The sequence below is a fragment of the Pseudophryne corroboree genome, chromosome 2 (assembly GCF_028390025.1).
Source record: "Pseudophryne corroboree isolate aPseCor3 chromosome 2, aPseCor3.hap2, whole genome shotgun sequence".
Lineage (NCBI taxonomy): Eukaryota > Metazoa > Chordata > Amphibia > Anura > Myobatrachidae > Pseudophryne > Pseudophryne corroboree.
Window position 1 is genome coordinate 263,870,100 of NC_086445.1, and position 15,408 is coordinate 263,885,507.

At 48.0% G+C, this 15,408-nt stretch overlaps 1 protein-coding gene across 6 annotated transcripts in view; it reads left to right on the plus strand.

Moving 5' to 3' along the window:
• Positions 1 to 5,764: 5,764 nt before the first annotated feature.
• FMNL3 (formin like 3) overlaps positions 5,765 to 15,408 on the plus strand; it is a 218,091-nt gene continuing 208,447 nt past the window's right edge. For all 6 annotated transcript variants that reach the window (XR_010213200.1, XR_010213197.1, XM_063952755.1 and 3 more), the window contains exon 1: positions 5,765 to 6,029. Coding sequence is in view for 4 of the 6 variants with exons in the window: in XM_063952755.1 (XP_063808825.1) it covers positions 5,922 to 6,029 (108 nt within the window). In the remaining 2 variants the exon portion in view is untranslated. The remainder of the gene's footprint in view (positions 6,030 to 15,408) is intronic.

Consider the following 15,408-nt stretch of genomic DNA (forward strand, 5'->3'; position numbering starts at 1 on the left):
TGGTAATAAATAAATTATGTGTGTCTATGTGGTCGATTCAATTCACTGACAGTTGCTCCCGTCAATATTCAATTCTGCTCAAGTTAAGTCGGCGAAGGCCCGTTCTCCCGCACTTAACAGGTTGAATTTTCGGGAGAACGGGCATTCTCCGACTTAACTCCCCACTGCGATGCTGATTCCCGACAGAATCAGCCTCGCGCCGGCCGCGCGGCAGCACTTTTGTCGGATTTCTTTTCTCATCCCCCGGGGGTGAGAGAAGAATTCTCGACAATTGAGGGTCACTTGTCGCTGTATTGAATAGCGACGGGAGCTAACTCCTGGCGCTATTCAACTGTCAGTGAATTGAATCGACCCCATTATGTGTATAAGTGTATTAATTATGTGCGGCATATGTATAAGGGACATTATGTGTATAAGGAAATTAATAATGTGTGTCATATGTGTACAGGGCATTACTGTGTGGTCTTATGTGTATAAATGCATTACTAATGTGTGGTATTATGTGTATAAGGTGCGCTACTGCTCTACTCGGGATAATGTATAAAAAAGGCACTACTGTGTGGTCTAATGTGAATAAAGAGCAATATAGTGTGGTGTGATGTGAATAAGGAGCAATTCAGTGTGATGTAATATGAATAAGGGGCACTACTTTAAGGAGTAACATATAAAAGATAAAGTGGTACTACTGTGTGATGTAACGTGAATAAGGGACACCGTCGCATGATAAATGTGAATAAATTTGCACTACTGTGTGGCTTAATTTGAATTGGGGGTACTATTTTGTGGCCATGCCCCTTCCCAGCAAAAGCACACCAATTTTTGAGCTGTGTGCCGAATGTGTGCACTGTTTCTATTTAAAATATAGGGGTAGGAGCACCAAAATGAGGACTGCTATAGGTGAGGGGTGATGGTGCTGGGAAACGGGTGCAGGGTCACAGGCGGAGCTAGCGGCTGTGCCAGGGGGCACCAGCCAAAATCTTGCCTAAGGCATCATATTGGTTAGTAGTGCCAGCTCTTTATAAATGTTATCTTTTTTTATTACAGTGTGTTTATTGCTGCCCATTTTATTTTGTTCAATGTTTATATATTAGGTGGGGGGGGGGGGTAGCTGGCCAGTGCCCCTTGTGTTGGAGCTGGAGAGTTCACGGTTACTACGTAGCCAAAAATGCATTCATAAGAATGCACTCATGCAGAGCCGGCCATAGGCATAGGCAAACTAGGCAATTGCCTAGGGCATTTGATATGCCTAGGGGCACCAGCAGCTTCTGCTGATTAAAATGATATGCGGCATGACTATATTCTGTGTGTAGCATTTCATATGCAGATACAGCCACAGTCTCACACAGTATATAGGCATGCTGCATATCATTTTAATCAGCAGAAGCTGCTTGTGCATCCTAGCCACATAGCAATGCAAATAAGATGCATTTTCATAAAATAAAAAGTGCCCGACATTAGCATTGAGGCAAGATTTGTGAGGACACATCTGTATTCAAGCAGAGGCAGAGGTCACAGTGTTAGTGGCAGTGTGAGTGCTATGTGCATGTGAGAGGGTTGGTTGTGCAGTAGTGTTCAGAATATGTGTAAGGAGCATTATGTGTGTCATGTAAAAATGCATTAATAATGTGCAACATATGTGTAAAGGGCCACTATGTGCGTCATTATGTGTATAGGGACACTAATAATGTGCAGCAAATGTGTAGGGGGCACTATGTGTGTCATTATGTGTATAAGGGCATTAATAATGTGCAGCATATGTGTAAGGCACATTATGTTTATAAGGACAATAATAATGTGTATAAGGTGCTCTACTATGTAGCGTTGCGTATAGAAAGGGCACTACTGTGTCGTCTAATATGAATAAAGAGCAATATGGTGTGGTGTAATGTGAATAAGGAGCAATTCAGTGTGATGTAATGTGAATAAGGGGCTCTACTGTGAGGAGTAACGTTTATAAGGTAAAGTGATACTACTGTGGAATGTAATATGAATTATGGACACTATTGCATGATCAAATGTGAATAAAGTTGCAGTACTGTGTGGCGTAATTGGAATTGGGGTTACTATTGTGTGGCCATGCCCCTTGCCAGCAAAAACACACCCCTTTTTGGGCTGTGCGCCAAATGGGCGAACTGTTCCTATTTAAAATATAGGGGGTACAAACCCCAAAATAAGGACTGCTATGGATGAGTGGTGATAGTGCTGGGAAAGAGGTGTAAGGTCAGAGGCGGAACCAGCGGTGGTGCTAGGGGGCACCAGCCAAAATCTTGCCTAGGGCATCATATTGGTTAGGGCCGGCTCTGCACTCATGAGAAGACTCTTCTGCTTCTGTAATATAGGTTATGGTAGAATTATATAAACAAAATTTGAGTGAAATCAGGTTTTAAATAACGTGAACAAAGTATGATACATTTATGACCTCCTGTTTATCTTAAGAATATGTACGTATAGAGCCTGCGCTATACTGAGACAACTGTTGCATCCTTCCCAGGGCCGGCGCCACCACTAGGCAGCTTTAGGCAGCTGCCTATGGGCGCCGGCCACTAGAGGGCGGCGCTGCACGCTGCCAATGAAAGAATACTTCCTTTCCCTTAGCTCAGCTGAGTTTCACGGCTCAGCAGGGATTCTGCACCGCCCACCTGTAAGCAGCCGCCACTGAACCCATCAGGCGATAAGCAGTAAAATGTTATTGTCTGCAGCACTGTCTGCTCACTGCTCTTTCCGCATTCCTCCCCCTCTCCGCAATAGAATTGTGCATATTCCCGTACAGCACCAGGACAGCTCCCTCCCTCATGTTACCTATGCCCCCACGATTGGATCTCCCCCCCCCCCCGCGCGATTGCATCCGTCACGTTACCCGCTCCGCTCCTCATGCTGGTAGCGGCGGGAGTGAGCCGGCAGCAGAGGGCGGAAATTTTGGGCGGTGGAGCGAGGTGTGTGAGGGCACTATCTGCGCATGTCTGCCTCCGCTGCTGCTGCCTCCCCAGCTCTCCCAGGTCCCGGAGGGCGGAAAATGTGTGTGGTGGAGCGCCGTGTGTGAGGCAGCGATCCGCGCATGTCTGCCTCCGCTGCTGCTGCCTCCCCGGCTCTCCCAGGTCCCGGACTCTTTCTATGTGTGTGGAGTGACTGGCTGCGGACCGCCTGCTCAAGCTACGTGGGCCGTGGCTGTTTGATACCTCCAGCTGGGTGAGTGCTGTGGAGGTGGTGGGGTATTTCAATGGAAAGTGTTAAGAGATTGGCTCGCTGTGTAACAGGGCCATTATGTCTGTCATGTATATAAGGGATTGTAATAATGTGGGGCATATGTGTCATGGTGCGTTCACACTGGCCGATTTATAGCTGGTCCGTCGGCCAGTGTGTACGAGCGATATCGCCGTGAACGTTGTCGTTCACAGACATATCGCGTCGGCCCTTCAGCACAGCCGACGGACAATATATCTAGTGATATATTGGCGCATCGCTGTGTGTGCAGGCAGTCAGACACCTGCCCATACACATGCTGCAACAGCTGGAGGTGATTGACCGCTGAACTGGGCGGGCGCATGTAAATGCCCGCCCAGTTTGTGACGTCAGTGCCAACGGATCAGGCAGTTTGTATGCTCAACACACTGTCCGGTCCAGCCATAGATATACCTGCAGATCAATTGATCTGCAGATATATCAACCAGTGTGTGCCCAGCATTAGGGCCATCATGTCTGTCATGTATTAGGGCATTTAATAATGTGGGGCAATATGTTTGTCATTATGTGTACACAGGCCCAGCGACAGGGGGGGGGGGGGCAAAGGGGACACTTGTAACAGGCTCTGAGATTCCGAGGGGCCCTGGACCCTCATGAATCTCAAGAGTCCAGTTCTTGTGTCCCCTTGCCAGTGCTGCACTTCAGCGATTCATGTTGGTCACTGTGCTGCATGCTGGCTGCACACAGCAGGCGGAGCTCGAACTGCTAGCTGCACCAAGGGGAGGGCTGAGCCCCTTTCCTGTCCTCCGCAGCCCCAAGGAGCTACGAAATGCTGGCATCCCAATGGGGGTTAAAGAGGGGATGCCCTCTCTGCCTGGAGACAACTACAAGAGCCTGTTGGACAGGGTGTCTCCACTGACGCACATGGCAGTTGGAGCCGTGGTAGGGATCCCGGAGCTGTCAGATCCCGGAGCAAGGTCGTAGCTACCATAGGTGCAGGGAGTGTAGCTGCTATGGGGCCCAGAGCTAAGAGGGGCCACCTTCCCTGTCACAGTTACATGTGTTGTATATATTTTTCACCATTGGGTGATACATAAATGTCCTTAAAAAAGTTGCCTTTAGGTCTGCAATATACTGTATCTTGGTATACCCTGAACCCCTTCAATATGTTGCTATGGGGCCCACAAAGTTCTGGCTACGATCCTGTCCTGGAGCTGTACCCAGTGGACTTTGTCAAGGTATGGAGGGGGCAAATCTGTGCAATGGCAGGTGTGATGGCGCTCTGCTTGGGGAGCAGCGTGGCTGCAGTACGGCATTGTAGCAATGAGGCTGAAGTTACATGTATTTACACAGGACATTTTTAAAACATCAATAGGACAAATTACCTTTTTTTTTTTTTTTGCAATCGTATAATAATATCTCTGTATGGATTGTAGCCTGTAGCTATATATTGCTGATATATATAGTGGATAATACAGTTACCTACTTACTGTATTAGTAGTGAGTGAGCAGATATGGCATGTATAAAGGCAGAGCACTAGTATACAGATTGCACATCTGAGGGTAATGCTAATATCTTAATAACACGTGGCGCAACCACATATCCCGAGTAAAACAATCAATGGTTACTTTCTTTCAACCATTTAGACAGTGAATTCTGCACTAATGTATTCTTTCTTTATAAAGATATTGTTCTGAAAAAATTGAAACAAGCAGACATAGTGCAGACTGTTGGGATAAAGAATCATAGGATGATTTTTGATTTATTGGTTCCACTCACATAAATAGGATTAAACACTGCATATCATCCTCAAATGGCATGTACATAGTCAAGATCCAAATGTACTTCTCAATGCACAGCGGCGATGCTTTTGCACTTGCTGAGTAGCTCCCTGCCTGCGCAGCCTAGGTGATATCATGCAGTCACCACGGCCCGCCCCCTCAACAGTCCGGACACGCCTGCGTTGTCTGGACCGCACCCCACCAACGGCGTTCTACTGTGTGTATTATATGTAAGCGGCACTACTACTGTGTGTATTATACTGCTGTGTGTATTATATGTAAGCGGCACTACTACTGTGGGCATTATGTGTAAGTGCAGGACTGGCTCTTCCATTAGGCAGCTGCTTAGGGTGCCAGTATCTGAGGGGGCAGCCCTGAGTCTGCTTACCACAAATTTAAGGATAATTCAGAGAGATGCATCCTTGTAAAACGTAATGTAGACGGTAGCTGTTGAACTTCTAAGATGCTGCCTACATACTTTCATCTGAGGGGCTGGAAAATGGGTACCGGTGTGTGGATTTGGTTGGGGGGGGGGGGGGGGGGGGGCAGGGCGGTTAAAAGCAGGCTGAAGTTTTGCCTAGGGTGTCGAGAAACCTTGCACCGGCCCTGATCCTTCCTAACACTACTGTATACAGTAGCAGATGACCGGTACCTTGTAGCCATGTAATGCTAAAGCAAAGCAGCAGAGGGCGCTGTGTGACTGGAATTCCTAAATCATTCTGTTGTCCAATAAGAAGAGTCTGTTACTTCCAGTACACCAATAGACGCGACTGTGAGGGGCGTGGCTTGGAGTGTGCGGCCGGGGTGAATGGAGCTAGTGAGCGTAGTGCGGACTGCGAGGCGTAACTCGCTAGTACAAAGGATGGGAGCCGGGGCTTCTCTGTTGGAGTAGCGGGGGCGCGCACGGGAGGAGGGGGGGACACCCGGCTTTTGGGTTGCCGTGCACCGGGACCCCGAGGATGGGGAACGTGGAGAGCGCGGGGGGAACCCCGGGGACCCCTCTATTGCCGCTGAAAGTCCCGATGCCGGAGCCGGGGGAACTGGAGGAGAGATTTGCAATGGTCTTGGTGAGTGTAAAAGTTACTTTGGTTTCGCCCTGTTGCTGAGGGCTGTAATGAAGTGTGTGATACGTTGGTGGCATTGTGTTTCAGAGTGTGGAATTAGTGTGAGTATGCACTCGGAGGGACTAGTGCTGGGCTCATAATGATGGGGTATTGTGTAAATAATGGGCAGAGTGTTGTATACTATGAAATGTGGGGATATAGAGGAGTGGCTTAGGGAATAGGGGATTTCTGCAGACTGCACCAAGAATAAAGTTTTTTGTTTTGTGTTGTCTTCACCAAAATGTCCCTCCCCTGTGCCCAACAAGTAGAACGTTTGTCTTTAGAGGAGTGTGATGTGGCTGAGGGTGGTGGTATGTGCCAAGGGTTGAGGGTGAAGGCTGAGGGATGCATGTGCCCGATGGTGGTATTTGCCCAAGGACGAAGGTTGAGGGTGGCATTTACCCATCGATGAAGGTTGAGGGTGGTATTTGCCTGAGGGTGAAGGCTGTGGATGGGATGTGCCCATGGGTGAAGGATGAGGGTGTGATGTGCCTGAGGGTGAAAGCTGAGGGTTTGCTGTAGGTATTGGTCAGAGGGTCCACTGTTACTGAGGGTGAGAACTGAGTGTGTGCTGCATCCGAGAGTGAGGGTGCAGTGTGCCTGGAGGTGAAGGTACAGAGTGTGATCTTCCTTAATGTGAAGGGCAAGGTGGTATGTAGTCCTTAGGGTAAAACTGGGGCAGGGTTGCCATCAGACTTGTGTAATTGGGTGTGATATGAGTTGCCGGTGGCTTGGCCCCCTACGGCCAGCATACCAGTGCAGGGATCCCGGCCGACGACTTGCCGACAGCAGGGCGAGCGCAAAGGAGCCCCTTGCGGTCTCGCAGCGCTTGGCATGCAGCGGGCACGGTGGGGGTCGTGGACCCCCAAGAGGGAGAAAAGGTGTCGGTGTGCCAGTTGTCTGGATTCCGTCGCCGGTATACTGTGCGCCAGGATCCCAACAACCGGTATACTGAATACCACCCGTATAATTTGGTGTTATATTGGGCCTAACTCATGTTTGTACGTAATGCCGATGTTTACGCAATGGAATGATTATCTTCAGACTACGCCTATGCCACGCTCACACTGCGCACATGCCAAGGTGCCTTTGCGATTGCACTCACACTGAAAACTTTACCGCAGAGTGATTGACAGGATGGGACCATTTGGGGGTGGTAACTGGGAGTGACAGCAGAAATGCCTGGCGTGTCATGGCCATATCCAGGGCGCATATCTGCCTTGAGCTGCGATCGTCTACATAGAGAAACATGGTACCAGCGTCGCTACTGCTGCGGCCAGTGTACATAGCCATAGGTTTCCCATACAGTCAATGTTCCTCCTTCTTGCGTACAGACTGCTAATGTGTACGCAGTTGCGAATGAGTTTGCGACCGCTCAGGTGGGCATTTCTTTTCATTTCAGGCTGGCAGCTTCACTTTCTAACATTAGCAGTTCCGTAGCCTAAAAAAATTGCAACTGCATAGGCAAGTGCGGGCAAACATGAATTAGGCCTCTAAAGTCTAATACTTGTGTAGTAGGACCCAGGGAGGGGAGCTAGCATTCACAGTTTCCTAGTATATCCGTTTATTCTGTAATAATTGGTATAATAATCTGAGATTGTGTGGCATTGTTATGGTCACAATACATGTGGCATTACTCGGCTGTTCTCTTTACATTAGAACATCTATTATGACCAGGAAAAGTAGAAGTTACTGTAGATGTTGAGCCACATTGTAATTTAATTCCATTCTCCACTGTAAAATTTACTTTGATGATAAATGTTGATGTATTCCTGCAGTATTTGTTAGGACTGATCTTAGTCTAGTTGTTCAGTCCGCTGGCTTTTGTACTCCTGTGTATGGTTTTGCTGGCATTATATTTCCTTGACTAACTAGAATCTGTCTGGATAATATTTCTCTCAGGCTCTCCGTAGGGTCTGTCTGGAGCTTGCATTATAGTTACGTCTCTGGTTTGAGAGGCTTTTTTTTTCTCACTTTGGATTTGGCCTGTGGTGACTCTTGGTTCTCATTTTGTACTGCCTATTTGTTTAGGTCTGGAGAGCTTGCACTAAATCCCAGTAAATGCTCTTTTTCTCTCTCTTCTTTTTTTTTTTTTTTTTTTTCCAGATGATTTTTTTTTCTTTCCTCTTGTTCAACTCAGAAGTCTCTTTTGGGATTTGAGGAATTTGTACATAACTTTACAGAGGGGGCGTGTTACAAAGCAGCGCCAATAGAGAGAGCTATTTCTTATAGAGCAGAACACGCATCTCTGGTTACCAACGCATAATGAGATGTCATTTATTTTACCTGTGTATGAGGAGTCTGGGATTATTAATCTGTCTGCCTGTACAGAATTACTTAATGATGGAAGCTATGTAACAGTTTTTTTCCTTTAGTCATTTGAACTAATTATGTATTGTATGAGTTGTCCTTTCTACAATATCAGTCTTAACATCTGAAATCTAGATCAGACTTTATAACAATTTGCGGGGTCTGTTTATATAGAGCTGTCACCGATTCAGAGGCTTTAATAGGTTTGTCAGGATAATCCTGACAGAGAGGTAGGAGTCCATTAATTGTTTACTCATTTAAAGTTATTTCCTGTCTATAATCAAAAATGCTGATATACAGACTTTCAATAATGAATTGGACAAACCTACTTTATGTGAAGTATTCCAGTCTTAGATTATTCCATATTTTCTTCCTTGGGGTCTCTTTACAGTGTAAACATCAAGGCGATCAACTACTATATTTAATTAAATGGTGTGTATGTGCTATGACGTACAGCAATCAGATACTATCTTTCATTAGATTATGGGTAACAGGGCATTCAGTGGGTGGTATTCAATTGTTATATTGCACCCGATCTGCCGTCTAAAGTGACTGGAGATCGCGGGGCAATATTCAGTTGATCACTATTACCGTGCCCATAGCAGTCAGGTTTAGCCACTTAAAGCGGCTAAACATGACTAAACTAATGGGCTCGATCATGAAAGTCCCGTTTGGGCGCCCAAACGGGTCACCTTTTTGCTCATTTCGGTCACCTTTTTGCTCATTTCAGCTCTCCACCCCTGGGGATAGCAAGCTGAAATTATGATATCGTGCCTGTCCACAAAAACAATTGTATACAGTAGCTGACGGCGGGCACGGCCAGGTTCTGGAGGGGAAGGAAAAAATTCAGTATTGCTGTATGTGTACTGTGATATTCAGTAAACATGTTTATGAACATCTGGATGATGACTTCTTCAAACTCCTAAACTGGGTACACACTAGACAACCAGCGATTTTGCCAATTTTTTGGGGAGATTTTACCCTCACCCCATTACCAGGCAAGGTAGCCAGTACACACTAGCCGATGTAATGAACAACAAATGATTCCTCGTTCTGTCCTTCATTACACTGCATGGCACCGCAATTCTGAAACAAATTGAAAATGCAACTGAAGAGAGAGAAACGACACATGCCTCATGCCACCTCCTGGCAACTTTTACATGATCTTTTCCAGTAATACATGATCCTGATAAATTAACAGTAAACCACTAATACCCCTTTTTCACTAACCAGCATATAACACGGGTTATTGCACATGAACGCGCATAACCCGTGTTGCTGGCTGGTGCAAAAGGGCGAGTTGGAGTAATCTGGGTCGAGTGACCCAGTATTCCAACTCGGGTAGCTTGTAGGGTTGAACATGGGTTCAACCCGGTAAGCTGTGCTGTGTAAACGGAAGCCGGGTCGTTCACAGTGTATGGAAGGGCGGCGCTTGGAGAGCATGTGATCTCCCAGCTGCGTCACTGGCAGCATCACCAACACGGCAATATGCCGGGATAGTGACTGCAGTAGAAAAGGAGGCTGACGTGGGTCGCAACCGGGAAGCACCCGTGTCAGGCTCCCGACTGCGACCCGCGTTTTAGGTGGAAAAGGGGTATAAGTTAAGTTCACTTACACCTATTGTCCCCCCAGTGATCTGTTTGTGGACAGGTTAATGGCTGCCCAGTGTACGTTTATATCAATACTGTGTGGTCGTCCTTTTTGGTTAGAAATAAAGCTGCAGACACAAAGGACCTCTTACAGAGCTGGTAGCTACATGGATACAGTTTAGTTACAAAAAGTCTACACAAAATGTGTATTTCCAATTTTCCACACACATTGTGTGTGGAATTAGGGTGTTCAGTCAAAGGTGCCTCCGCCAATAGAGTGTGCATCTGCATTTCCTTTTCTCTGACGTCCTAGTGGATGCTGGGACTCCGTCAGGACCATGGGGAATAGCGGCTCCGCAGGAGACAGGGCACAAAATTTAAAAGTTTGACCACTAAGTGGTGTGTACTGGCTCCTCCCCCTATGACCCTCCTCCAAGCCTCAGTTAGGTTTTTGTGCCCGTCCGAGCAGGGTGCAATCTAGGTGGCTCTCCTAAAGAGCTGCTTAGAAAAAGTTTGTTAGGTTTTTTATTTTCAGTGAGTCCTGCTGGCAACAGGCTCACTGCAACGAGGGACTTAGGGGAGAAGAAGTGAACTCACCTGCGTGCAGGATGGATTTGCTTCTTAGGCTACTGGACACTAGCTCCAGAGGGACGATCACAGGTACAGCCTGGATGGGTCACCGGAGCCGCGCCGCCGACCCCCTTGCAGATGCCGAATAGAGAAGAGGTCCAGAAACCGGCGGCAGAAGACGTCTCAGTCTTCATGAGGTAGCGCACAGCACTGCAGCTGTGCGCCATTGCTCTCCGCACACTTCACACCAGCGGTCACTGAGGGTGCAGGGCGCTGGGGGGGGCGCCCTGGGCAGCAATGTAATATACCTATTCTGGCTAAAATATATCACATATAGCCCCTGGGGCTATATGGATGTATTTAACCCCTGCCAGGTTCCAAAAAAACCGGGAGAAGAAGCCCGCCGAAAAGGGGGCGGGGCCTATTCTCCTCAGCACACAGCGCCATTTTCCTGCCCAGCTCCGCTGCGAGGAAGGCTCCCAGGACTCTTCCCTGCACTGCACTACAGAAACAGGGTAAAAACAGAGAGGGGGGGCACTTATTGGCGATATTTATAATATTTGAGCTGCTATAAAGGGAACACACTTATTAAGGTTGTCCCTATATATATTTATAGCGCTTGGGTGTGTGCTGGCAAACTCTCCCTCTGTCTCCCCAAAGGGCTAGTGGGGTCCTGTCTTCTATCAGAGCATTCCCTGTGTGTCTGCTGTGTGTCGGTACGTGTGTGTCGACATGTATGAGTACGATGTTGGCGTGGAGGCGGAGCAATTGCCTGTAATGGTGATGTCACCCAGAGGGAGTCGACACCAGAATGGATGGCTTTGTTTATGGAATTACGGGATAGTGTCAGCACGCTACAAAAGTCGGTTGACGACATGAGACAGCCGGCAAACCAGTTAGTACCTGTCCAGGCGTCTCAGACACCGTCAGGGGCTCTAAAACGCCCTTTACCTCAGTCGGTCGACACAGACCCAGACACTGACACTGAATCCAGTGTCGACGGTGAAGAAACAAACGTATTTTCCAGTAGGGCCACACGTTATATGATCACGGCAATGAAGGAGGCTTTGCATATCTCTGATACTGCAAGTACCACAAAAAGGGGTATTATGTGGGGTGTGAAAAAACTACCGATAGTTTTTCCTGAATCAGAGGAACTGAATGAAGTGTGTGATGAAGCGTGGGTTACCCCAGATAGAAAACTGCTAATTTCAAAGAAGTTATTGGCATTATACCCTTTCCCGCCAGAGGTTAGGGCGCGCTGGGAAACACCTCCTAGGGTGGATAAGGCGCTCACACGCTTATCAAAGCAAGTGGCGTTACCGTCTCCTGATACGGCCGCCCTCAAGGATCCAGCTGATAGGAGGCTGGAGAATACATTAAAAAGTATATACACACATACGGGTGTTATACTGAGACCAGCAATCGCCTCAGCCTGGATGTGCAGTGCTGGCGTGGCTTGGTCGGAGTCACTGTCTGAAAATATTGATACCCTGGATAGGAACAGTATTTTACTGACTATAGAGCAGTTAAAGGATGCATTTCTTTATATGCGAGATGCACAGAGAGATATTTGCACTCTGGCATCAAGAGTAAGTGCGATGTCCATATCTGCCAGAAGAAGTTTATGGACGCGCCAGTGGTCAGGTGAGGCGGATTCCAAACGACATATGGAAGTATTGCCCTAAAGTCTGCTTTGCCAACGTCTCCCTCCGACAGGGCGACGGTATTGGAGGCCATTCACAAGCTGTATTCTCAGCAGGTGATAGTCAAGGTACCCCTCCTACACCAAGGGTACCTCAGGTTAGTGGTCCAAAACTGTCATTATCAGTTTCAGACGCTGCCGTTTGGATTGTCCACGGCACCCCGGGTCTTTACCAAGGTAACGGCCGAAATGATGATCCTTCTTCGAAGAGAAGGCGTCTTAATTATCCCTTACTTGGACGATCTCCTGATAAGGGCAAGATCCAGAGAACAGCTGGAGGTCGGAGTAGCACTAACCCAAGTAGTGCTCCAACAACACGGGTGGATTCTGAATTTTCCAAAATCCCAACTGATCCCGACGACACGTCTGTTGTTCCTAGGGATGATTCTGGACACTGTTCAGAAAAAGGTATTTCTTCCGGAGGAGAAAGCCAGGGAGTTATCCGATCTAGTCAGGAACCTCCTAAAACCAGGAAAAGTATCTGTGCATCAATGCACAAGAGTCCTGGGAAAAATGGTAGCTTCTTACGAAGCGATTCCATTCGGCAGATTCCATGCACGAACTTTTCAGTGGGATCTGCTGGACAAATGGTCCGGATCGCATCTGCAGATGCATCAGCGGATAAAATTGTCCACAAGGACAAGAGTGTCTCTGCTATGGTGGTTGCAGAGTGCTCATCTGTTAGAGGGCCGCAGATTCGGCATACAGAACTGGGTCCTAGTGACCACGGATGCCAGCCTGAGAGGCTGGGGAGCGGTCACACAGGGAAGAAACTTCCAGGGCGTGTGGTCAAGCCTGGAGACGTCTCTTCACATAAATATACTGGAGCTAAGAGCAATCTACAATGCTCTAAGCCTGGCAAAACCTCTGCTTCAGGGTCAGCCGGTGTTGATTCAGTCGGACAACATCACGGCAGTCGCCCACGTAAACAGACAGGGCGGCACAGAAACAGGGCGGCACAAACAGACAGGGCGGCACAAGAAGCAATGGCAGAAGCTGCAAGGATTCTCCGCTGGGCAGAAAATCATGTGTTAGCACTGTCAGCTGTGTTCATCCCGGGAGTGGACAACTGGGAAGCAGACTTCCTCAGCAGACACGATCTGCACCCGGGAGAGTGGGGACTTCATCCAGAAGTCTTCCACATGATTGTGGTCCATTGGGAAAGACCAATGGTGGACATGATGGCGTCCCGCCTCAACAAAAAACTGGACCGGTATTGCGCCAGGTCAAGAGACCCTCAGGCAATAGCTGTAGACGCTCTGGTAACACCATGGGTGTACCAGTCAGTGTATGTGTTTCCTCCTCTGCCTCTCATACCAAAAGTACTGAGAATTATACGGCAAAGGGAAGTAAGAACGATACTCGTGGCTCCGGATTGGCCAAGAAGAACTTGGTACCCGGAACTTCAGGAGATGCTCACGGAAGATCCGTGGCCTCTACCTCTAAGACGGGACCTGCTTCAGCAGGGACCGTGTCTATTCCAAGACTTACCGCGGCTGCGTTTGACGGCATGGCGGTTGAACGCCGAATCCTAAGGGAAAAAGGCATTCCGGAAGAGGTCATCCCTACCCTGGTAAAAGCCAGGAAGGAGGTGACTGCACAACATTATCACCGCATTTGGAGAAAATACGTTGCGTGGTGTGAGGCCAGGAAGGCCCCGACGGAGGAATTTCAACTGGGTCGATTCCTACATTTCCTGCAAACAGGATTGTCTATGGGCCTCAAATTAGGGTCCATTAAGGTTCAAATTTCGGCCCTGTCTATTTTCTTCCAGAAAGAATTGGCTTCAGTTCCTGAAGTCCAGACTTTTGTAAAAGGAGTACTACATATACAGCCCCCGGTTGTGCCCCCAGTGGCACCGTGGGATCTTAATGTAGTTTTGGATTTTCTCAAATCCCATTGGTTTGAGCCACTCAAATCGGTGGATTTGAAATATCTTACATGGAAAGTAACCATGCTACTGGCCCTGGCTTCAGCCAGGAGAGTGTCATAATTGGCGGCTTTATCGTATAAAAGCCCATATCTGATTTTCCATTCGGACAGGGCAGAACTGCGGACGCGTCCTCACTTTCTGCCTAAGGTGGTTTCAGCGTTTCACCTGAACCAGCCTATTGTGGTGCCTGCGGCTACTAGCGATTTGGAGGATTCCAAGTTGCTGGACGTTGTCAGAGCATTGAAAATATATATTTCAAGGACGGCTGGAGTCAGAAAATCTGACTCGCTGTTTATACTGTATGCACCCAACAAGCTGGGTGCTCCTGCTTCTAAGCAGACGATTGCTCGTTGGATTTGTAGCACAATTCAACTTGCACATTCTGTGGCAGGCCTGCCACAGCCTTAATCTGTCAAGGCCCATTCCACAAGGAAGGTGGGCTCATCTTGGGCGGCTGCCCGAGGGGTCTCGGCATTACAACTCTGCCGAGCAGCTACGTGGTCAGGGGAGAACACGTTTGTAAAATTCTACAAATTTGATACCCTGGCTAAGGAGGACCTGGAGTTCTCTCATTCGGTGCTGCAGAGTCATCCGCACTCTCCCGCCCGTTTGGGAGCTTTGGTATAATCCCCATGGTCCTGACGGAGTCCCAGCATCCACTAGGACGTCAGAGAAAATAAGATTTTACTTACCGATAAATCTATTTCTCGTAGTCCGTAGTGGATGCTGGGCGCCCATCCCAAGTGCGGATTGTCTGCAATACTTGTACATAGTTATTGTTACAAAAAAATCGGGTTGTTATTGTTGTGAGCCGTCTGTTCAGAGGCTCCTACGTTTGTCATACTGTTAACTGGGTTCAGATCACAAGTTGTACGGTGTGATTGGTGTGGCTGGTATGAGTCTTACCCGGGATTCAAAATCCTTCCTTATTGTGTACGCTCGTCCGGGCACAGTATCCTAACTGAGGCTTGGAGGAGGGTCATAGGGGGAGGAGCCAGTACACACCACCTAGTGGTCAAACTTTTAAATTTTGTGCCCTGTCTCCTGCGGAGCCGCTATTCCCCATGGTCCTGACGGAGTCCCAGCATCCACTACGGACTACGAGAAATAGATTTATCGGTAAGTAAAATCTTATTTTTTCTGTGTGGAACTACAAGTCACCTCTTATTATGTTTGGAATTAGAGTGTGCAGTCCAAGCTCCCCCCCCCCTTTCCCTCCCATGTATTTCCACACAT